Raw genomic sequence first — 26,296 nt, forward strand, 5'->3', positions numbered from 1 at the left:
TGCTAACAGAGATTTAAAAGAGTAACTATTGAGTTTCTTGCGGGCTCTTCTTAGCAGATAACAACTTTCCGAAACGTGCAGTAGATTTAAAAAAAAAAAACAATTTAAAACTGCTTGTAAAGAAGTCTATTTTAATAAAGATGATTTGAATTTGAATTCGGGATAATACAAATAGCTATACTAAATAATAAGGTACTATTTATTTACCTACCTACTTACAAGAAATTGTTTCGACTCGTTGATCGATCAACTATCAGTCTGATTATTGAACCATTGAGAAATCGATACAGATTGAACGGCCTCAATAAATAATACTGCACGCATCGAGAGGTCAACTGGGTGTGGCTACAAAGACGAGCTACGCCGGTGTTCGTGGGAGGTAATCACCGCGTCGTTTGATGACACGTAAACTCGTTTTTGTACATAATTGATACCGCAATACATAAATGGTAGATTAATAAATATATTTTTTTATATAATGTCGGTTTAAGAGATTACTCAAAATTGATTATCATCTCCATATATTTCTGTTTCATCTTTGCCGAATTTGTATAAATTTAATAGATCTATAAATTGGTATTATTAGTAAACTGATGAAGGCTGATTTAATGTTTGTAAAGTTCTAGTGAAGTCCAGATTTTTTAATTTTTTTAAAATATATTTACATACATACCATATGTTACTACTTAATATAACATAGGTACCTAATGTTATTACTTATATGTTTATTTGACCAGCCGGGTTTCTATATTCTTTTTCTTTTTTTTTGTACTTTTATATTTGTTTTTTTTTTTTTTATGTTATGTTTGATATATTTTTTGACACTTTTCCTCCATTAATTTTAAAACACAAAGTATAAGTTTATAAGTAATTTTTTTTTTTAAATATTGTATCGGCTACTGCTGAACATTGATTGTCTTGAAAAGATTGCTCTCAGCAATAAGATCGCCTTATTGTATTTATACAACTGTATTACTGTACTTATACAATTGTATCGTTGTGTTTGTTAATTGTCTCGTTTATTCCCTATATTTTATAATGCAAATAAAGTATTCATTCAATCATTCATAAGCTTCTTCTATAAGAAGTATTTTACCAGAAGTTGTTACGCTTGGTAGACGAGTTAGCAACTGCATTTAGGCTTTTTTTGATGGGTGAAAATGGAATGGTAACCGCGTCTGCGCTAACGGGATACGCTGGCGGAGCACCAGTGAAGGGTGATAGATGAGAATGAAAACAGGCCAGTTAGCCCATCATGGTGAATTCCTCAGGAATTAATTATGATATACAGTATACTAGCATAGTAACACTAGGCAATTTTGAAGAAAAAGAGGTTGTTAGAGATGGAGTATTATTAACCCATTGCTGACAATCAATGCCTATCAAGTCGATTTCCATGCGGTTCTTTTTTTTTATATACAATTTAGAATGGCAAACAAGCTGACGGCCCACCTGATGGAAAGTGGTAACCGTCGCCTATAGACATGAGCAGTACCATGCACATAACAGAGTATACTGTTTCGCTCATGATACCCCCCATGCGTTGCCATTCCTGAGGACTCAGATTTTATTCCTCTGTACCCAGTAAATTCACGCCATATCCCACCCTTCAAACCGAAACACAGCCATGCAAACACAACTGCTTCACAGTTAAAACACGAATGGGACAGAGGTACCCAAGCAGTCGATCTTTGTATAAAGTCTCCCTCTGGTAAATTTAACAATTATTATTAATTCTCCCCTGGGAATTGATAATAATTGTTGAATTTGTCACAAAGAGCCAATTGATCTGTTTCATCCTCACCTATCAGCTTTCACTGGTGCCCTGTCAATTTATACCTACCAATAGTGCAGGCACTACCATTTTAAGGCCAGTATTCCTGCTTCTTCAACAGAAGTTACAGGCGTTATTAGAAATGTACCTACAAATATATCTAATAAAAAAATATATACTATGATATCGAGTTCTAAGAAAATTATTGCTATTAAAAGAATTTTAAGAAAAAATACCTTGACTCATGGATATGTGTTACAGCCAACTCTAACCGTGACAATTACTTTTGCTGCATCTGTATTACCTGAATATCTGGATATTGGAGGTTGGCGCCACAATGTCGACCTGAGCGTTGCAGCATCTGCAAAGGTGAGCATAATTATAAAACTTGTACAACTGGAATGGAAAACGCTATTGTGTGTACACTGCAATTTTATTACCTGCTTCTTTTGGAGATATCTGAAATATTTCCTAAACTGGGTAACAAACCTAAAAAAAATGTAGACCTAATTTCAATTCTCACACTAAAAGTGTTTTGAAAATATGATATGGTAATAGACCTATTTCACAAAATTCAATCAATTAACTATCATACAGTGAAAAAAACTACAATTGGCTAATTGACCAGACAGGAGGGAAGGGATTGTTAGTAATGGGAAGGTTAGTCCCTATTGCTATCAATATATTCTATCGGGCCGACCTCCATGCGGATTCCCCTGAAAATTATCGTGATAAATTTATCGTTGAATTAGTCACAATGGTCTAACTGACCTGCGTTTACATCCTCACTAATCATTGGTGCACCGCCAGTGTATACCGATAGCGCAGGCAGGATTACCATTTCATTATCATCCATTAAAAAAAAAATTGATTAGACATCATGCTTACCTACCATCCCTACTAGCGTATACCGACAGCAACGGCTATCTATTTTCATCCATAAAAATGTTCTATCTTTTTTTAGATGTCGTAGGAGCTTCTTTGCAAACTATAGTAAGTTTAACAGTTAATAAAAAAAGAAACAATTCTGGTTACGCCACAGCGTCCCATATATATTTCTCTACTTGTGGATATAAGTCTAAGTTACCAAATTTTCATCAAATCTTTCGTTTGATAAACGGCGCCATTTGCAATTCAGTGGTGAAAGACAGAACTAAATTATAATTCTAATTTTAATTTCTAAATTGCTCCATAGAGGCAGCACTAAAGGTCTCTCGCTAATCTCTTTTTTCCTACAGATAATACAAAATGAAGATCGATAGTAAATAACATGCAGTTTCAGTTCCCATAATAGTTTTTTTAGGGAATTATTTCCTTGAATAATAAATAAAATTTCACAGTTATTGTTATAATGGTAATAATATCAAGGCTGGTTAATTTAGTAGTGGCAACACCGAATTAAAATGTCAAAATAAAATAGCTTGAATTTCTTTTTAGACTGAAAAAAATCGAAAATTGTCTTGAATCAATTACGTGAAGTAGTTACAATGCTTTTGGGTGTTTGTATTTAAATCTTTTCTACATCACATAAATTAGTTGTTTTTTTGATTGCTTTCTGAATTTGTCATGCTTTGAATAAAACATTATGTTTCGAACTTACCCATGTTCTGAAAACTGTGGAAATGATGCTATTTGGCCGATAATTCTCCATATTAATATGAATTTGATCACAACGTCTTGACAATTCGAAACTAAACAGAAAAAAAAACAAAGCTAATATTTTGGTGTTATTAAAATATTGTGCTTCAAAATGTTTTCTAAATCGCAGACAAGCAAAGATACTTTCTTGGAACAGACAAAGGCAGCCCGAGAGGAACGGGCGTTAGAAAAAAAACGGGAACAATCGGCAGTGAAAATACAAGCGCTTGTTAGAGGCTGGCTCGCTCGACATAGATTCATTAAACGTATATTGTGTGTATTCTATATATATCTATATATATGTTTTATACTAACAGTAACTTGTGGTTTTGCCTTCCTTAATTATGTTGTAAAATTAATTCTATGTGTTAATTTAAGGCATAATCCAACTCTAAACCAAATTTCATTAAAATCCATATAACTATTTTTAATAACAAATATTAATTTACCTAAATCCTCACACAACTCTATGCCGAACTTGGTGGTGCACTGGTTTAACACATTTCCTTTTTTATCAATGGTTGTGGGTTTATGTCTTGTATAATATAAACATTTGTAATAACTATAAGTTTGTTTATTCTGCTGTGTGGTCTTTACATAGAATAGACCACCCCTTTCTTTTCTGTAGGTGTCATAAAAGATGACTAAGGGAACTTATTGTTAAGAAATAAGCAGCAGGGTCCCTCTTAAAACATTACAAAAGCTTAACTGTGGTTGCCAACCCGTCTGCCAAGCATGGGTACTACTAACAAAACCCCTATGGGCCCCTATGGCCTATGTTGAGTAGTAAACAATTAACGGCTGATATCATCATTATCTACATATGTTTGTTTATATCAGTCTCCTTAATTTCTGTGTTTAATATTTATATACAAAAAGATATAAACATTTCCATCAATTGTCTAGTTTCTTGTACTATAATACAAATTCTGCTTAGTTTGGGGCTAGAATTACCAATGAATTAATTATATTGTTTGTATTTGTTTATTTTCGCATTCTCTAGTTCTTCACACACACACTATTAACTTAGGGTGCAGTCTATTGATGTGTAGTGTGGCATTTTAAGTTAAAATTTAAATAGTATTATTTTAATTATCACAATTGTTATATTCTTGTTCTTCATATCTATCTATTAAGTGAGCTATAAAATTGGTTTGTATTTTTTAAGAAAATTTCTTAATAAACCAGCAGAAGAAGTGTAAACAGACCAGTGTATTTTTTTATGTAACACAGAAAGGCATTGACTAAATTATACCAAATGTTGTTACTTTTTTTGTTGTTTTTATAAATATATTTTTATTTTTGATTTAAATATAACTTTAAATATGTAATTTGTATTTTTTAGAAATGATTTCGATCAACTACTCCCTGATGCTGCATCTCACAGTAATCAAGAAGAGTCAACACAACAATTTGAACTATTCCCAGCACTAGATGTGTACAGAGTGACATGTCGCTTTTTCCTCATATTTAAACAGCAACGAGACAGGAAACGGTTTGAGAAACTCTGCAAATATATTGTACAGAGTTTACACTCAGAGTCAGTGAAATTGTCTTATGTTGGAGTGTTTTTAAACAAAGAGTACAGGTATGAATAATATATTCAATTAATTTCAATTTAATTTATTTATTTGCAACAATACTACATTGTGTTGAATACGAGGTTTGTCCGGAAAGTACGTATAAAAGTTTTTTAAAAATTTTATTTTACAATTATTCAGGTAAATCAATTTTATCCCCTTCAAAGTACTCCCCCTGTGACATAATGCACTTGTGCCAACGCCGTTTCCACTGTGAGAAGGCTCCTTGAAAGTCCTCTGGTTGTAGGTTTCTCAGCTGCCCCGTCGTAGCTTTTTTTATCTCATTTATGTCCCCCAAATGCCGCCCCCGAAGTACCAATTTGGTTTTTGGGAACAAGAAGAAGTCACACGGGGCCAAATCCGGCGAATAGGGGGGTGTTCGGTCACCGTAATGGAATTTTTACTCAAAAACTCACGGACAACAAGAGAGGTGTGGGCAGGGGCATTGTCGTGGTGAAGAATCCAACGCCCCTCTCGCGCCAATTCTGGACGAACTCGTGCCACACGAGCTTTGAGGCGTCTGAGCACATCGACGTAGAATTTTCCATCAACTGTCTGGCCTGGAGGGACGAATTCTTGATGGACAATCCCCCGAACATCGAAAAAAACAATCAACATTGTCTTGACATTTGAGCGGGATTTTCTTGATTTTTTTGTTCGTGGTTCCCCGGATGTCTTCCACTCTTTGCTTTCACGGCCATTCTTGCCGAGTTTCGAGAGAAACTTGATTACGACGCGCTGCTCTTCAACGGAAGCGGGCTCCATGCCGACGGGGTTTCGTTAAGAGGTAACTTCACAGATGGCGTGACAAGCCAGTTCGCACCGCACGGCGGTCAGACCAGAACTGAAGCATTGTTAGGGACATAAGGAAGAGGTCCTGCGCTTACCTGGCCTCCCCACTCCTCTTTCTCGCATTCCAGAACACTTTTATACGAACTTTCCGGACAGACCTCGTATTTTTATAAGTAACAAGAAGATATCATAAAATACAACAATACAAAAAACCAAATTTTTCTAATATTATTTCAGTATTAGTTGGATTTCACATATAAAAGATCTCCTATATAAATGCTGCCAATACCTCGAAGAGCTGAAACCAGAGTCCCCAGTTGACATGCAAAGCATCCTCATTCATCTTCACACATTGGTAGCATTCACTGCTACCAACACATGGGCCTTGACTAGACTCAAAAACTTGGAGAAATTGAGGGGAGGCATGACCCAGCTGTGTGCCAATGTCATGGGCTCACTATTCCATAAAGGATATTACTTAACTTTGAAGGTACGCTACATAAACGTAAGGCTGATTGCAGATGGCGTACTTTATACATGCAGATGAAGTGTGTTTCATGAACACCTGTTTACTGTGTTAGTAAGGCCCAAAGTATCAGTTCAAACACTTTTGCTGTGTCTGAATTTAGCTTGAGTTCAATAACGCGTGTATAAAATATGTTATTTGTGTAGACACTAATGTTTTCTATTTATATGTTACAGTAGCTAATCATTAATCAAAAGTTTTTGTTACCTTATGATTGTTATTTTAAAGTTGGCACATGTATGTTTTTTTGTCTATTTCTGTTTGTCATTCTAGTGATATTACCTATATTAGCTGACAGTCTATTGTTTCATTATTTTATTTTAATATGTACTTAGTTAATATTGACTCTACTTGCGACTTATTCAAATGACAAATATAAAAAGTAGTCCATATCTTTCTCAATTCCGAGTAATCTTTTAAATGTCGAATTTCATTCTATTTTAATGAATATTGCCATAAATTAAAAATTGCTATATATTTTAAGTCCGTATTAATTAATGACAATAACATCTGTTGACATTTATATTTATGATTTATAAGAAACATGTTTAATTAAACATGTTCATTTAAGTAGACTACGATACGAGTAATTTAACTGGGTTATGTTGACGTTTCGACCAGCAGGTCTACTCTTGAATCTAATATCAATTCAATCTACTGCCAATGACAATTTTATACTGCACTCATGAAACAACAATTAGGGCTTAAGTTATAATTGGGATCAGTTTTCAATAGTTTGCATTGGCGAGTTACTATAATATGCATCTTTCAGAACAATATGGAACCATTATGTCACCAGTATTGCAATTCGAAAGTACGAAACATTTCGATTTCAATGTTCATTTATTAGAATTTATTTCATGAGTAACCCCACTGGTCGAAACCAGAATTTCTGTCTCGTGCAATCGTAAACCATGCAATGCTAAAGTCTCAAAGTCAATATTGCATATTTATATTATTTTTAATAACAATTTAAATATTTGTTTTCAGTCCTTGTTGCTTCGGGGGCTCTGTCGCGAGAAGGTGTGTCTCAAAAACATAGCGTTGACCGCCATAGTGACTTTGTCGCTGCGGCCACTAGTTTCTGCACAGTTTTCAGAAAAACTTCTCACAATGTACATAATACAGATACTGTCGGTTCCCACATTAGTGTTCCATATGCATCAGATATCGCATGAGGTGAGTACAAAAGGTATTTATATTATGTGTAGAATGCCTTTATTAATATTGTAAAGAGAAATTATTTTTATATGTTTATTTGTTTGTAATGGCAAACAAGCATACAGCTATTTACCCATTAAAAGCTGGGGTGAGTCATTAGTTCTTGTAAATGGACAACAGGAATTTATTAACCACTGTTTGCCACTTCCAACAATTATTTGTACTTAATCTATAAAAAAAAAACAAGCATAAAAAACACCTTAGTTCTCTCATGGAGGCAAAACGGTATACTTTGTTATATGTCTATAGGTGACGGTTACTACTTTCATCAGATGGGCCGTCAGCTTTTTTGTTATTCTAAGTTGCATTGTATGGTCACAATAAAAGCTTTAAGTTATATATTATACTACTAAAGAAAGCCACCATTAAATGACCCTCTGGATAACACCATAAAATTCAATAATAATAAACTCTTTATTGCGCACAATAGAGATGTACAAGGAGTAATTATACAGAATGTGCATATACAAAAGGCGGCCTTATAGCTAAAAGCAATCTCTTACAGACAACCTGGCAATAATGGGTGATTTTACGAAGTGAAACATTTCTTAGTTACGTAGTAAATAAAATAAATTTCTTTTAATTTTCGTAGTCTGTAACTGCGTTCCGCTCATACTCGATGTTCGACAAGTGCCTCGAGTTCCTGAGTACGGACCAGAACATGCGTATTGTGTTCAATACTTTGGAAGGCAATTACGCTCTCTGTCTCCTCGGCAATCTAATACAACTGGCGCACTCCGAGAGGGAGCATGCCATGCCAGAGTCCTACTATCCTACGTTTGTGGTAAGTACTGCATATATTTATTTATATATTTATATTATAATACTAAGTCATATATAGGTAACGTAACCTTCAAGAAAAGAGCATATTCCTTTTTAAAAGGCCGGCAGCACATCTACAATGCCGTTGGTGTTGTAGGTGATAATGGGCGGCGGTAGTCACTTACCATCAGGCGAGCCGCATGCTCGTTTGCCCCCCTGTGTTGTAAAAAAAAGTCCCTGCATAGAATAGGCCACCCTTTCCTTTCCCCTGGGTGTAAGAGGCGACTAACGCAGCTTATGGTGGGATGGGCAGCATCTTAAAACATCACTAAAAACCAAACTGCTGTTGCCAATCCGCTTACCAAGCGTGGCAACTACTGGCCAAATCCTCCTTATGGGGGAGACTATGTTCAGCAGTGGACAGTTAATGGCTGATACAACTAAGTCGTATGGTCTTATTGAATAAACTTTAATAGTATTTCAGTTAATAGATAAAAAGTCATTGCTTGATGAGTATTGTTTTTTATTTACTTCCGCTATCATTAATATGTAACTAATATTTGGCGTGGAAGATTCACTACCATTATTAGTGGTAAAATAAGAATAGAATAATAATAATAATAGTCACCAGATGGAGACTTTGTACAAAAGTCGATTGCTGGGTACCTCTGTCCTATTCGTGTTTCAACCGTGAAGCAGATGTGTTTGCATGGCTGTGTTTCGGTTTGAAGGGTGGGATATGGCGTGAATTTACAGGGTTCAGAGGAATAACATCTAAATCCTCAGGAATGGCAACGCATGGGGGGCATCATGAGCGAAACAGTATACTCTGTTATGTCCATGGTACTGCTCATGTCTATAGGCGACGGTTACCACTTTCCATCAGGTGGGCCGTCAGCTAATCCTTAATATCTCACTATTATATTATTTACATGTATCCATTTTACGAAACATGTTTCGCACTAAACAAAGAATTTTTATCTTGTCTATTAAAATGATATTAATAATATGTCCTGTGATTCGGAATTACGTAAAATAACATGTAATAACATATAGATAGAATATCAATTGTTAAAACAGCAAGTCTTTATCATATACCTTATTTTCGTTCAACAGTTGGTAGTAACGCGTTTCCTGGACTCGTGTCAGCAGTATGTAGTGTGCAAAAAGGGCAACCTCAGTAACTGGCATCCCGTCCTCGGGTGGTTCTCGCAAGGCTTCGACGTATACCTACCACCCACTATGGGTAACCTTCGGACTCAGTTGTCGCTGTTGTGGGGCGCGTCTCTACTTAAGAAATTGCTGGCGATGCCGCTGAAGGAGATGGTGAACGCGGGCGTGACGGGCGAGGAGGGGGCAGGACCTTCTCAGCCCTCCACGCCTGTGCAAAGTAACAATCCTGCCGCTATTATAAGAAGAGCTATAGAGGCTAGAACGAATAGGTAATGTTGAAATTTTAAATTGTCTTAATAAAGTAATTTGGATTAACTGCAGGTCGGTTTTGGGATAACTGATAATGCCTAACTTCTTATAAAAACGGACTAATGGTTGGGTTACTTATTAAGGGATATAAATTTCAATTTGCAAAATTTTTAACATTTATTATATAAGTAGGTAGGTATTATATGTATTTATAGTGTATGTATTTATGTAGTATTTTATTATATATTTTATTTTATTTAACTGTATATTTGTTTATGTATTAATAGTTGTAGCACTTTAGCTGCTCGCTAACGAAATGCTTTCTTACTGTACTGGGTTGACTGGAAGAGATCTCGGTCAAAAATAAGTCCACCCTTGCTCACAATATTTATAAATACATTATTTTATATGTAACTTACAAGTGCAATAAAGAATATATATTTTTATAAGTTTTGCGGGTACAGAATACAGGAATGCGTAGCAGCGTCCCTCTTAAAATATCACCAAAGTCTAACTGCAGTTCCCAACCCGCCTACCAAATTTCTCAACTACTAGAGAGACTATCCTTATGGGAAAAGCCCATAAATGTTCAGCAGTGGACATTTAATGATTAATATGATGATGATGATGTGTATACAGTAAGACTTGTTTTCGAACTGCTAGATTTGTAATATTTTTAAAATCTGTGAAGTCTGAAAGTCATTTATTTGATGGAACAATAATTAATTGCGATGTGTATTATCTTAGAAAATTTAAATATACATCTGATAAAACGAATGACCAATTGCTAGGCTAAGTGTGGAGATTATTACATTATCTATGGCAATATATGGGAAAAATTTATGTTCAGCAAATGAATAGTAGATTTTTGTAATAATATTGATATAATTTTCTTACATTATACACGATGTTTTCTGTCCACAGAGCAAATTCCCATAAGAATTATAGAAAATTCGGTTCTCCGGATTGTACCAAAGCTGCGTTGATTTGTTCTATGTACCAGACTGCGCTGCAGACTATGAAACAAGTCAAACTAGATATACTCACAGGTAATTATACTTGTGACCAATTTTGCGTTGTCATTGTTAATAGTCTAGATCGAAATAAAAGTATACTGCATGTTAGTCCAGAACACAATTATTTTTCTAGCAAATAAAGAAAGTTTTGAAAGAAGCTTTATACCAAGCTACCTAGCCAGCATAGTAGATAAATAGATAAATAATTTATTTGCATTACTTACAGCACACAAAGCGAGATAACATAAATGATTAAAAAAAAATACATAAAGCCGAGTAGAATATTTCTATTGTGCGTGTACCATAACAATACAAAATGGTCACAACTCAGTTTATTGCTTCGCCCTTGAAAGAGCAAAGCACTGATATTCTGTTGCGGCCAAATGAAATAGGGTAACAATAAAACAATACTACTCTACTAATAATCGTAAACTAGTGACTTATGAATGGGGAGATCTTGCCCAGGGCTAGAATAATAATAATAAATACCGTTACACATGCAAGACAACTGACAAAAATATTTAAAAACTATAATTTCGTAAATACATACATATTATATATAGAAAACATTCAGACCAATACAAACAATTATAAATACAAATGTTTTTATTGTGCGGAAATTGAACCCGCGACCATTGGAAGATACGGCGGTAATCCGCTACATCACGACGATTGTCAAAGAATGTTAATATGTAATTTGTTTGTTTACCTAATAATCACAAATCAGAATAATAACGTGTACTTTCTGTAATATTAATATATTTTTAATAATCTTGACATTATTTTTGCAGGTCTGTGCAACCAAGACGAAATACTTTATTCTCTATGGCAGTTCCTCTGCACATTGGGACCAAACTGTGGACTGAAGGCATTCCTTGATCTCTTAGCTGTAAACACCAAAACATCAGCACCCGAGTTCCAAATGTTGATACTGTTTGCTGATTGTATGACCCATTATGTTACGTAAGTATCTTCCGGTATTTATAGTTTTTTCTTAGCATTATCATCATCATATCAGCCTTTAACTGCCCACTGCTGAACATAAGCCTCCCCCTTGGGGGGGTTTTGCCAGTAGTTGCTATGCTTGGCAGGCGGATTGTCATCCACAGTCAGGCTTTAGAGATGTTATAAAGGGGAAGTTGCTGCCCATTCCTCGCCCTCCCTTAGTCGCCTTTTACGACACCCACGGTAAAGGAAGGGGTGGTATTCTATGCCGGGACCACATGGTTTCTTAGCATGATATGGCACAATTCGATTTTATCGTCACAGTATAATAGAAAAACAAAATAATGAAAATACATTTAATTCTAGAGAGTTTATATTAACAATTCTATATTAAATTTTAAGTCCAGTTTTACCAATTTGTTTGCAGTATACTTGATGACATGGAAATGTATGAGCAACAAGATCCTTTCAAATTGCAAGACTTTATTAACATGTCACAATTTTTAAATATGTTTGTCTACAAATCAATAATGGGACAGTTATTCGGTGAGTACATTTGAAATAATTATCTATTTAAATTAGTGTAAAAATCTTATATGATAAATACATGATATGTCGTTTGATGTTTTTAAAAACTACTATTTAAATATTGATAAAATGAATATGAGAGTACTAATTTAATTAAAAATCAGTTTAAATTTGAAGATGATATCACATAACATACGATTTTTAAGAAAAATACTGTCGAATTGTGAAATATTTGTATAATAGTTTAAATATTTACATGTAAATATTGAATAAAATATAATGTATTATATAAAATATAACATATCTGAATACAACCCTAGATGTGATATATATTTTGTGCATGTTTACATTAGTCTAATTGTACGTTTATAATATATGGATATATTAGGTATTACTTTGTTTCCTCAATTCATGAATGCACCGCCTACCTATTTCTGTTTGCCAAATTTACACATTTACACTGTTCATTAAAACTTAAATAAATACGACATTAAAATATTATATTGAAAATGGAGGGCATTTAATTTTATATTATATTACTTATTAATATATAAAAAACTTATTAAAATATAAACTTCTTTATTTATAGAAACTAAAATTCTCTACAAATCTAATTATTATACCTAATTATTTTGTTTCTGTCCATGAAGCAGTTGGGTGTGCATGGCTGTGTTTCAGTTAGAAGGGTGGAATATGGCAGTGAATTTACTGAGTACAGAGTGATAACACCTTAGTCCTCAAGAATGGTAACGCATGAGGTATCATAGGTATCATATAACAGTATACTCTGTTATATGCATGATACTGCTCATGTCCATAAGCGACGGTTACCACTTTCTATCAGGAGAGCCGACAGCTTGTTTGCCATTCTAAGATGCAATAAAAAACACTTTTTTTTTTTATCATTTCCTTTCAAATTGGTAATTTAATTCAAAATAAAAGGATATAACAGTTCAATAGCTATAATAGGTTTATAAGAGGTTTGATATTTTTAAGTGTAAAGGGACAAAATACAGAAAGAATTTGCCTCCAAAAAAAGTTACATTGTTAATTTTTTCGAAGCTATCTATTGTCAAGCATTTTTGCCTTGTTACTAGCAAATAAATAGCATACCTCTATTGTTAAGTACAATGTCGTTTCTACAAAAATAAAACTGAAAGATACGCTATACTCATTTACACTGCCTTTAAAATTATTTAAAAAAATACTCAAATTTTTCCTTAAAGTCCCACACAATAATACCAATCCATTCAATCTGGGGTACCCTGAGTTATGGGCGACCAGGCACCCATTCAGAAAAGTTCATTTCCTAATTAGCCCGACCGAGAATTGAAGCCAAGACTTTATTTATTTATTTGTAACAGGAAACCCAAACCTTATTTCTATAAAAAAAATAACTACAAGGTAACAACAATAAAGCCACCTATAAAATATAAATAAGTGGACAGTATTTGCCTCAGAGATATAACCCAAAAACTGTAAGACTATTTACCTTAGTACAAAATACAGTGAACACTTCCAAGCTCATATAAAACAAATGTGCTCAGCATTAAATGGATAATTCCAAGTTAAAAAATTGCCTACTCGCTATCATATTTCTCGATACGGATATTTTATTGTGAAATATATCAATGTTTAATTGTCTACTTAATTCATTGCTCGCCACACATAACTGTTTTTGTCTATATTTTTTTTTATATTTTATATATATATATATATATATATATATATATATATATATATATATATATATATATATATATATTGTTAAAACGACGGGAATAGATAATAGAGGGGTAAATCTGGTCAGTTTAAATGGCGCATTGTAATTAAGTTTAGTAAATCGTAAGTAAATCAGGATAATTCTTTATCTATGCATAGTATAGTAACATGTTCACAACTGCACCATTGAGGCGTTGAGGCGGTCGTTAAAATTGCCTAACCTGCTTGTCAGACCTGAAGAGCATCCAGAGCAACGAGGTGTTCAACTCGGTGCACACGCTGCTGCTGGTGCTGTACCGACGCGACTGCCGCCGTCAGTACTCGCCGCCGAACCACTGGCTCGTGCGCGACATACGCGACGGACAGTTCATGGCAGACCTCGAGAAGGGCAAGAAGCCACAGCAGGTGACCACTTATTATCGTTATCATTGATAGCCTCTTGTGTCCCACTGCTGGGCAAAGGCACCTCCTAAATGTTTCTATCTTCGGTCCTTGCTTACTTTTGTATATGTACACATTTAATTTTGTAAATGTGCATTGTTAACTTCATCTTAAAACAAAAAGATGGAATTTAATTCGAAATCACAGCTTATTTCAACTTGAAATCTACAAGTGTTTATGTTAATAATATATATATGTACTCTGTTATGTCCATAGTATTATTCATTTCTATAGGCCCTTCGCCTATAGAAATGAATAATACTATGGACTACTACTTTCCATCAAGTGGGCCGCCAACTTTTTTGCTATTGTAAGTAGCATAAAAGAAGATGGGCCTGGTATAGCGGTAGTGGGCAATAAACGCTTAGGCATCCGTTTAATATACCATTCAATACAATTTATTTTTATATTTATTATTATTTCTCACCACAAACAATTAAGGACTTACTATCTATGACTTGCAGAATATTTTAACAATATTATATTATAACTAGCTGACCCCGTTATCGTTGTTTTACCACTTATTGCGAAATATAAAAATCGCGATTAAAAGATAGGGGTTGATCGTAAAACGATGAAAATTTAAAGTTGTGTATATTTTTCAATGCTTAATCAGAATAAAATAAAAATGAAAAAAAAATTGTTAAAAAAATAAAAAGAAAAATTTTTGGGGAGGGTCACCCTTATCATTGAGGGGTATGAAAAATAGATGTTGGCCGATTCTCAGACCTACCCAATATGCACACAAAATTTCATAAAAATCGGTAAAGCCGTTTCGAAAGAGTTTGGTAACAAACACCGTGACACGAGAATTTTATATATAAGATATTATTGTTCTCATAATAGCAATTTGCGAATGGCAGATGAGGTTTTTGCTATTAAAGAACTATTGATCATAATTTACTTTTTCTGATTATCAAATGTTTTATTAAGGGTACATTTTAGTTTTTTTTTCTATGTTTTTAGTAACCTGTCAAACGATTTATGCTATTATTGCTCAGATATAAATAATATAGTTGTTGATAAACTTTTTAAAAAAATAATAATACATCGTTTTATAATTAGGTTCTGGTGCAAAAGACTCCTCACATGATAGCTCATGGGGAAAGAGTGAGGCTATTCAGAAGAGCAGTTGCCGATGAAAAGGTAAGTCATAAGCAAACATTTTCATTGTATATACCTATTTAGAATAATACATGTAACTCGTGGTGTTTCTACATGAATTTGAATAAAAATGATCCTATGTGTTAATATAGGATATAGTCTATTTGAATACCAAACTTTATTGTCAGTTGTTTAAGTGTGAGTAACAAATATTTTTTAACCTGTTAATAGTGATATTTTATTTATTTTATTTTTTATTAAGAACAATCGAAAGTTAGAAAATTTCATAATAAAAAAAAAACATTAAAAACAAAATGTCTATTACAGATTTTTACAAATAAAAACAAGGTTTAACTAATACACATGACATCGCTAACACTTACACAATCAACTTAAAGTAATACCATTATAATTATACAAATATTCTAGGTATAGTTATGCAAAATAAAAAGTTAAAATGAATCATTAAAGAATCTTTAACATTTTATATATTTTACTTTATATATGTTATTAATTCCCATCACTGTGCTGAACTGAGCTTAGTAATGTACTAAGCTCTCAGTTTTCATTTTCATCTATCACTCTTCACTGGTGCTCCGCCAGCGTATCCCGTTAGCGCAGGCGGGGTTACATACCATTTTCACCCATAAAAATAAACATGATAACTTCCAGGGAGAACCGCGGGAAGGCCGACCTGGCTGGGTGTATTGTTAGCAGGGGGATTCTTAGTCTCTATTACTAACAACCCCTTCCCCCCCAATCAGGTAGTGCTGGGGCTGACGGAGCGCGCATGCGGCGGCGGCGGCGCGGGTGGCGCGGGCGGCGCTCGCTCGACGCTGGTGACGGTGCGGCGCGCGCGGCTGGTGGAGGACGGCTACCGGCAGCTGGCCGCGCTGCCGCCGCGCGCGCTCAAGGGCGTCGTGCGCGTGCGCTTCATCAACGAGCAGGGGCTCGACGAGGCCGGCATCGACCAGGACGGCGTCTTCAAGGGTGAGCCCGTCCCGCCTCGATCCCGGCACTTCGCCTCCTCTCCTCCGAATCTCACATAATCTCATCCCACTTCTGTTCTCCACGCCTCACTTCAACTATTTTTGCCCGATTTCACTCACTTCTTCCTTTCTTTCTCTTCTCCTTGATTTACTTCGTCTCTTTTTGCCCGACGTCACATATAGCCTCTCTCCGTTTCTTTTATCGCCTCACTTCACCTCTCGCCTGACTTCATCTTACCTTACTCTACCTCTCCCTATCTCGGCTCACTCCACTTAACTTTCCGCTTCACGCTTTTCTCTCGTTCGACCTCACCTCAATCCTCTTTTCATCTTCTTGCCTCATTTTACCTCCTCTTATCTAACTTTACTTTGTATCTTCACTTATCGCTTTAATTCTCCTCTTTTCGCTCGAACTCTCTTCAAGCCGCGTCTCCACTTCTCGCCTTACTTTATTTTTTTTCTGGTCCGACCGCAATTTGCTTCACTTTTCCTACTCTTCTCTCATTCAAAAGGGTGAAGGGAGTTTGAACGAGAAGAGATAATCTTCTAACTTAAATTCCGTTCAACCTGTTTCTCTTCTTCCCGTCAAACCTCACGTCTCGATTCAATTAATATATAAGTTACGAATGACAATATTATTAGAATGCACAGAAAAATATATATTTCTAATTCATTTTCTAATTAAAATCAAATAATCAAGTTTATATACTTTTAATTTATACGGAAATTATAAATTAAAAGTATATATACTACAGCATGGAGTTCTTGAAAAGGGGGGTAAAGAGGTTTCTTCAAGGTCGGCAACGCACGAGTAATACCTCTGGTACTGCAGGTGTTCATAAGCTACGGTAACCACTTACCATCAGGTGGGCCGTATGCTTGTTTGCCACCTCAGTGGTATAAAAGAAAAATTACTAATATAATCTCAATAATTTTTTTCAGAATTCTTAGAAGAAACGATAAAACGAGTATTCGATCCATCGCTGAATTTGTTCCGCGTGACGAGTGAGGAGCGACTGTATCCATCGCCAACCTCCTGCCTACAGGAAAACCACCTTCAACTCTTCGAGTTCATCGGCCGCATGCTTGGGAAAGCTGTTTATGAGGTGAATTTTATGTTTTATTTTATAAAAAAGATTATGTTTCGTTGTAGATTGAATTTTGGAAAAATAAATATTTCTATAATATGTATGCAGGGCATAGTGGTGGATGTGCCGTTCGCGTCGTTTTTCCTGAGCCAGGTTCTGGGCCAGACGCAGCAAGCGCTCTATAGCTGGATTGACGAGCTGCCCTCACTTGACCGTGACCTCTACCGCAGCCTCACGTACATCAAACACTTTCAGGTATTTATCTCTCCATTTTCAACCTCACATCTGCGGCAGCTAGTAATGGAGATGTTTTGTAATGGGTAATGATGGAAATCCTCCTGCGATATCGGTATACACTGACGGGGCACGAGTGATGATAAGTGAGGATGAAAAGACAGGTCAGTTAGCCCATTGTGATGAATACATTTGGAACTCACCACGATGGTTTCTAGGGGAGACCATGTGGAGGTCGACCTGGTTGAGTATATTGCTGGCAGTGGAGCCCTTAGTCTCCATTACTAACAATCCTCCCCCTCCCTCCCCCCTAATCTACGCTATCGGTATCGGTAGGGGCACCGGTGGTAGAAGATGGATGAGGATGAAGCAAGTCAATCGGTCTATCGTGAAGAATTCGACAAGAATTAACCAGGATAGTTTCCAGGGAGAACCGCGTTAAGGTCCCATTGATATATAATTTATGAAAATTATACATTTCAGGGCGACATTTCGACGTTAGAACTAACATTTTCGGTCGATGAAGAGAGATTGGGCGAGATAGTGACTCATGAATTGGTCCCGGGGGGAAAAGCTCTACCAGTCACTAACGAAAATAAGTAAGTAATATTTACTATTATGCATAATGGTATTTCTATCTTATATTACACTCTCTCTTATAGAAATCCTAATTTTAATAAAATCTTAATCACAGCACTCAGATCATCAACCCTAAAAAAAATTTTTAAAGATAGTTTTCATTTATAATCTCTGAAAAGCTAAAAATAAATAGAATTTAGCAATTAAATGAATAATTAATTCCTAAAATCTAAAATCCTTAATTATTTTTTGGTTTATTTTGAAGAAAACAATTTTAACAATAAGAAAACCATGCCAACCCTTTAACATGAAGATCTTGTACAACAGAATCTACTCAGGAATTTAATTTTTTAAATCCAGTAAAATCATTGCTATATTATTACTGATATTACTTTTCAGAATTAATTACATTCATTTGATGGCACATTTCCGGATGCATACGCAAATCAAGGATCAAACAAATGCGTTTATAAAAGGGTTTCGGACTATTATCAATCCGGAGTGGTTGTCGCTGTTCTCCACGCCCGAGGTGAGACTATTTTTTATAGTTCATAACGTTAAAGGTATGATGAAGCAAAAACGATTTCATAATTTTCAATGTTTCTTTTCATACAATTTTGCGTAATAAATATTTATTAGTGATTCCTTTATAACTTCTATTTATATTTATTTTGTCTTATAATTTTATTTGCATCTTTTTAATGCATAAACACTTATTTATTGAATAATACGTCAAGATACATTTTATGCGTAAATATAAAGAACACTGATAAAAAAAAACGAATTTGACAAAAACTTAACTCGTTTTTGAGGCGTGATGCCCTATCTGTATAATTTAAGGTCATATTATATAACATTGTACGAACGACACATTGCGTGTAGTTGCAACGGCTGATCAGCGGCGACAACGTGCCGCTAGACCTGCGCGACCTGCGCCGCCACACGCAGTACTACGGCGGCTTCCACGACTCGCACCGCGTCGTGTGCTGGCTCTGGGACGTGCTGCAGCGCGACTTCAGCGAGCACGAGCGCGCCATGTTCCTTAAGGTACCCTCTAATACTTTACTACGAGGTAGTACCTTCGGATCCTCAGAGTACACTATACTATTTTTCTTTGAGGTACCTCTTTCATTTTTCATCTTTTCCTCATAATATTACTCACGTGTTATCCTTTTTAGTTCCTCAGAACCCACACAGTACTTTTTACTATTTTACCACACGGTACACCTTTCATTTTTCAGAATACATTTTACTATTTTTCCTTGAAGTACCCTCATCTATTCCTTTACTTTACATCTACTTTATTTTTCTATGAGGGTCTCTATTTCTCTGGGTACTTCCTACTACTATTCTGGTTATTATTTTTTCTTATTTTTAAAAAGTTAAAGTTTTTTTTATTTTTCATAGTACTTCATTTCTTATATACTACTGTTTCTCAAGGTAGCCACTACAGTTTCTCAATGATCCCTCTGTTACTCAGGTTCCAGGACACCCTACTTACTATCCCATATGCATCAAGCAATAAGAATTATTTTATTTCTTTCAGTTTGTAACATCATGTTCGAAACCACCAGTTCTCGGGTTCGCTCATCTAAAACCTCCGTTCTCAATACGCTGTGTCGAAGTTGGTGATGACGAAGACACGGGCGATACTATAGGTAAATATATTTACGTAATTTTATAATCTATCTCAACAGGTCCATTAAAAAAAAAAGTTTAAATTAAGACCTCTTCAAGCTCTCTTAAAAAATAATTCGAATTTTTAGGTAGTGTAATCAGAGGGTTTTTCACAATAAGGAAGAAGGATCCGCTGAATCGTCTCCCAACATCGTCAACATGTTTCAACCTCCTCAAACTGCCGAACTATCAGAAACGCAGCACTCTACGCGATAAGCTCCGGTATGCGGTTAACAGCAACACAGGATTCGAGCTCTCGTAGTCTCCCACTTCGATATTCAATTTGGTTAGTAGAAATTTTGAATGTAAAGTACAGGGATTTGAGATTTTTTGCGACATACAGGATGTAATCAGACTGTACGCGTACTTTGTATTGCGTATATGATAGATCGCCTGTAATGTTTCGGCAATTCATCGGATTTTAAACTCTATAGTACGGCTAATAGGTACTACATTGAATTTTGTTTATGCAAACCATTTTTTTTTTACTCCTGCATTATCTATAATGACATTTTGAGGTTTGAGTCGATATACGTGATTGATTTATATATCCACATAGAATTTATTAGTTTTGCTATATAAAAGGTCGTCATATTTTAGAATAAATTTAACACGTATGCTGCAGTAGTAGGATATTCGTTAAAAGCCTTATTTTTTAATTTCCTTTTTTATTTAGATGTAGTAGTGATGATTATACGTTGTCTATGGTAAACACAGCTCTATTAAAAGATTTGAAAGATAATTTATGGTAACGTCTGACTCTGACGTAGACGTCTCGTAGACGTTTGACGTCTGTACGATGTGATTTCAATTCGATTGCGTCAAAAGGGAAGTGAACTAGGTACCATGAATTAAAATGAAACGTAACCCCCGATGCATACGCGTCAGACCGTTCGTAACTCGATTATAATGCCAGCCTCCCTAGACAAAAGACTAACGAATCTATCACTAGAAATGTTCTCGTCACTGCACGCACGAGAAAGGACAAGACTACAAACTGCTGTCTCTTTCTATCTCATGCGTACGCATTTGTGTATTTAAAAATATTTTCCAGGGAGCATATACCTCTCATAAACGATGAATATGAACTTTTATAAATGTTTGCGCAGAGTTGAAAGCTCCATCTTAGAGTGGGCACGACCCACCCTGAACCCTCTTAAATACGCTTAAGTGCCAGCGGTAGCGAAAACTTACCTATCGATCGATTCTTCTTAGCACTGTCTTTTCAGTATCGTTCACGTAATGTATTGGAACGTAACAAGCGAAGTTGTGTTTTTCAATATATATATATATATATAGGGTACATTGCTAGCAATAGGACTGATAGTCTGTATTACTGACGTCCCCCCCACCCCTTCGAATGGGTTGCAATCTAGTTTGTGCGTCTGAAGAGGCTACACACACGACATACCTCGAGGCACATTTACCGGATCCCCAGGTTCCCATTTGTAGACGACTGGAGGTCTGATGCGATGGCCTGCCCTGTAAGTGTTGTAGGGCAGGTCTCATAGGTTAGGGCGGGGCTTGCACTCCCCGCTCTACCGTCACAGGAGGCGAGCGGGCATTTGCGCACACCTCCTGGAGAACTATGAATAATATATATGAAAAATGAATATCGTTCGTGGTGAAACTTGTACATACGATTTAGTTTGTAGATTAATATGGAACGTAAATGTGGGGACCTACTGTAAACTCGATAGTATATTAAACATGTCTTGAGGAAATATTTTAAACAAATGTTAAATAATAACATGGATTACGTCACTAAAAATTGTATTTTATTTTTTTGTAGTAAAAACACATAATAAATATTTACTTTCACTGAGAACCGATTTACGCTCCATCACTTGCCAAATAGAAGTTTTATATATACGTATTTTTTTTTTGTTTAGAAAATGTAAAATCAGAAGACTGTTTGTCAAAAGAATCTATTAACTTTTCTAACTAATCGTTTTAAAGTTCCTTATTTTTTCCTTTTATTTTTCATTAACAAATAACCAGTTTTTAAGTATGTACGAAATGTATCCGAACTGAAATATATATTATTAAATTTTTTTTTAGTGTAAATATTAGTCATGAATCATGATTCGTAAATGTTAAGAATTGTACTCAATATGTCAGCTATGTTATATTTATACATATTATACTAGTGTGAGTGATTTAGTGTTCAAATAAGTACTTGAATTATATTATAAAACTATCACATTAATTATACTATTAATTTAAAACAAGTATTTGGATGTACATGTCTATTCCACATTGTTCTATGTTTAGTGTTATACTATGAAAATTCACGTTTTCAAGTTTTAATGCAATAGTCGAAATAGGTCGGCCAGTAACTTAGATTTTTTTTTATAATATATAAAAAAAATAACCTTTCAGAGATTATTATATAATATATACCTACGTGGTTTATGTTTTTGTTCTTTTAAATATTTATTATAGTAATTGTAATATATGGTCTAAAATACCTACTTCTAAAATATATATATTTTTTATTGTTAAAGTTTTTAAGTGCATATTATATTGTTTTATATGTAAAAATAATGGAATTGACTTGACTAGTTTGTTGAATACTATGGATAGTCATGGTATGATTATGGATTGTCGAAGTTAATCGACTATTTTCGAAAAAAATGCTCGTAAGTCAATCCGGTTATTGTTACAATTAAACCTTGGAATTTTTTTTTTTTTTTTTGTTAATATCGAAACTACTCGCGCACTACTTTCCTATCTATCTATCCATTTAAGAGCTGCGCTCTTGTCGGTGGAGCTCTTGCCTTCTCTACTTTCCTATAGTCTAACATAATATAATAGAATTAAGATTCTGTCATAATTGTCGAGCTACTTTACAAAGTCTCCCTCTGGTAAATTTATTATTGTCAGTCATTCTTTAATATTCCATTATATGTGATCAATAAATCGCCATATAGCATACAAATCATCCGGTGCAATGCGTTTTCAAAATTGTACTACATATTGTAGATATTCGTATAGTGCGCGAGGTCCATTAATTTATTTATAAAATTAATCCGTCATCTTTAGTGATAACTGGACGTTTGTAAAATTAGAGATCTCTCTGTAAATATGTAATTAGTACGTAGGTGCGTTGCATTATTTATTTGGTGTATAAAACGAAATTTTGCACGATTCGATTCAGTCCAACTTAAAAATAGGTGTATAATAGACAATAATTAATATTCATTTATTTATTTACCCGTTTATGTACAGTGTGGACCTTTCCCCCCGTTATTTTCTGATGATAGTGTTTCATGGAAATTGTGACTAGATTAAAAATTGTAGTTTTGTAACTTTATTGCTTCTGTACTTTATACGACTCAAGGGTAAAGTACTGAAAGAGATTTAGATGAAAGTAATTTGAATTTCTTAAATCGAATGTTAATGCTTAAATTAATTTTTATATGGAGAATTTTATTTCATGGCGTAGCTGCTAATGGGATGAAACTTTTTCTTTTATGCAACTTAGAATGGCAAACAAACTGACGGCTTACTTGATGGAAAGTGGTGACCGTCGTCTATAAGTATGAGCAGTACAGAAACTACTAATATTAATAATGTGAATGGTATTGCTATTAAAGTATATAGATCATGGTCGTAGCTAGGGAAGGGGGGGGGGCATTGAGGGGCAATGCCCTACCTTAAAAGAAAATTAGACAGATTCGTTTTTTCGATGTCTTATAATTATGGATTCAACCCAACCAAAAAATTCTTTTACCCTACCTTAAACATGAGTCTAGCTACGGCCCTGACACAGATATATATGTTTAGTATCACCGCTTTCAGACTTCCTACAGTAGTAAGGGTTTTTTTTTTATAAAAACTATGTATTATATAAGGTATGTTTGTAACCATGCTCATTAAATATGCATATGAAAAACACATTGTTATATAAATATAAGGTGTAACGGAATGATTATAAGAAATTAAAACATAATGGTAGTAATTATGAAAATGAGCAACTTTTCGCAAGGAACATGGGTAATATGAAAATAAAGTTTGCATTTCTTAAACTTAATCGGCGTATCTCCACACCGACGCAGTCTCCCGTAGAAGCCATTGTAGTGATTTCATCACGATGGGTCTGTCCTGATTATATCCTAGCCTGACAGGCTAGAATAAAATAGCCTCACCAGTAATAAAGCATTACTACAAGTGAAGTTGGCAGGCAGAGAGCAGTTATCAAGAATCCAGAGTTCAAGTCTGGTTAATTTGAAAATAGATGGCGCTTTATGCAAATTTATATCTTATCATAATCATCATCATATCAGCCGTTAACCGTCCAGTGATGATCAAAAGCCTCTTTCCATAAGCTTAGCAGGCACATTGGCAACCGTAGTTAAGGTTGGGTGATGTATTAGGAGAGACGCTGCTGCCCATATCTCGAATATTACGTTCCCCTATACAGTTGTTTCTTACGACACCCACGGGAAAATAAGAGATTATTTCTAGAGAGTTATGTTTAGGACTATTTATTTAAAGGCGACAATCCTGAAATAAATGTATATGTAAAAAACCGCATCGCAAGTGATAGGTACGCCAAAATTTGTAGTTTTAAGTTTCCTGTAATTAAGTGTCGAGGTAGATCAGTCGGGTTACCATTGAAATAAATTTCAATTGATCGATATTGTAATTGAGACGTTTCGCACTCTCGAATTGCAACACTAGCGACATAATGGTTTCATACTATTCGGATAGATGCATATTAATGTAACTTACTAATATAAACTATTGTGAACGGACCCAACATTTAATCTAATTTCTAATTGTGATTTCATGAGTGCAGTACAAAATTGTCATTGGCAATAGATTGGATTAACGCCATTTTCACAAAAAAAACTGGTGTCCAGTATCTATGTTGCTGGTATTGTAACACCTTTTTTTTGGTTCCGCCTATTCACAACTTTTATCAGTTTCAAATAAAAGGTTAACAGGAAGAAATGCATTTTATGGGGTAAGTCCGCTATTGTAATAATTATTTTTCTAAGAACTCTGTATCCTATAACTTAAGATTTTACTGCACCATAAAATGTTATAAACAAACAAACTGGTATGTTTCAACGAATGACCGGGATGAGAAGAAACAGTTGAGGGGAGTCTGCCCTGTCTTTTGAATTTAGTAAAGAATATATAGTATACCATTTGAAAAGATGCCGAGTTTCATAAATACTACCGTTAGTATAAAACAGTTTCCTTCGTAATAACGAATAAGTTACACCAAACCTATATTAATGTAAAACTTTTGTGCAAATTTGTTCTGGATTGAATTGTTTATTTCATCTTGCAAATATTTGTTTAGGTACTAAGTAAATTTATAATTTGTTATGATTTTGTGCAATTTCATAGTGGATTATCCCGGTGTAGCTAAACACCTTTTGAAATTTATATAAACAAACATGGTATTTTGTAGTAGTGTTTCGTTTTTATTGAATATCTTAATTATTAAGTATTTACTAATAATGTATACACATAAATATGAATCATTGTAATTTTGTACTAGCCACGTAAAATGTTGTATAACACAATGTGATTCTCTGTGATAAATAATTGATATTTATTATTAGTGTGTTTTATTTATATAATTATGCACATGACTTCATGAAGCACTTTTATATTAACATACTTTTAAATTAATATTCTATCAAGTTTTTTTTTTCCTAAAATTGGCTTACTGATCTATATTTGTAAAACACTGTCCTGGTATTCCCTTATGGACTCCCGCGATACAGGTTCGCCTAGTGCAGGGATCAATGTACTCATGTTGTAATTTTTTTTGTGTTTAATTAATAAATAGTAGAAAAAAAAACTAATTTGTAGCTTAACGCACGATCAAGGAACAACGATAAACAAAATCATGTCTTCTTCGCCGCTTAGTGTTCAGCTTTCAGCATACGACATGTGCCCCTCTAGACGAGTGGTAAACGAATCTACCGGTAGAATTGTTTTGGTTAGTCTTTCAAGTGAGAATTCTATCTTATGGACTGGATAGCGATAACGATTTCATGTATAGATAATTTTTTTTTTACTACTATGGTGGCAAACAAGCTTACGATCCATCTGATGGTAAAGGGGGTCACCGTAGCCTATGAACACTAGGAGAACTGCCTTCTTAATCAAGTGTCAAAAATATATCTATAGGTATGTTTTAATTTTTTTAATGGATGATAATGGAATGGTAACCCCCTCTCCCCCCTGCGTTATCGGTATATGCTGGTGGCGGCAATAAGTGGTAATATAAAC

The 26,296-nt window shown here is 34.7% G+C and overlaps 1 protein-coding gene across 1 annotated transcript; it reads left to right on the forward strand.

The window, feature by feature from the left end:
• Nucleotides 1-3,378: 3,378 nt before the first annotated feature.
• Nucleotides 3,379-25,616, forward strand: LOC113517468 (ubiquitin-protein ligase E3B). The gene is made up of 19 exons (XM_026902136.3): nt 3,379-3,685; nt 4,758-5,000; nt 6,022-6,274; nt 7,301-7,489; nt 8,124-8,315; nt 9,410-9,735; nt 10,640-10,764; nt 11,523-11,694; nt 12,104-12,222; nt 14,159-14,331; nt 15,433-15,513; nt 16,236-16,461; nt 17,403-17,566; nt 17,657-17,803; nt 18,266-18,381; nt 18,761-18,890; nt 19,244-19,408; nt 19,908-20,019; nt 20,128-25,616. Exons 1-19 carry the CDS (start codon nt 3,525-3,527, stop codon nt 20,298-20,300), a joined length of 3,267 nt encoding a protein of 1,088 aa, XP_026757937.1. The 5' UTR covers nt 3,379-3,524; the 3' UTR covers nt 20,301-25,616.
• Nucleotides 25,617-26,296: the final 680 nt, after the last annotated feature.

This window comes from Galleria mellonella, unplaced genomic scaffold, assembly GCF_026898425.1.
Source record: "Galleria mellonella isolate WM207_F2 unplaced genomic scaffold, CSIRO_AGI_GalMel_v1 utg78, whole genome shotgun sequence".
NCBI lineage: Eukaryota > Metazoa > Arthropoda > Insecta > Lepidoptera > Pyralidae > Galleria > Galleria mellonella.

Excerpts from the sequence above, each read along its gene's own strand:
- LOC113517468 (XM_026902136.3), top strand. The coding sequence starts at position 3,525 with ATGTTTTCTAAATCGCAGACAAGCAAAGATACTTTCTTGGAACAGACA. Across the intron at positions 15,514-16,235 it reads GAGCAGTTGCCGATGAAAAG|GTAGTGCTGGGGCTGACGGA; the intron begins GTAAGTCATAAG and ends CCCCCCAATCAG. Across the intron at positions 20,020-20,127 it reads AGACACGGGCGATACTATAG|GTAGTGTAATCAGAGGGTTT; the intron begins GTAAATATATTT and ends TCGAATTTTTAG.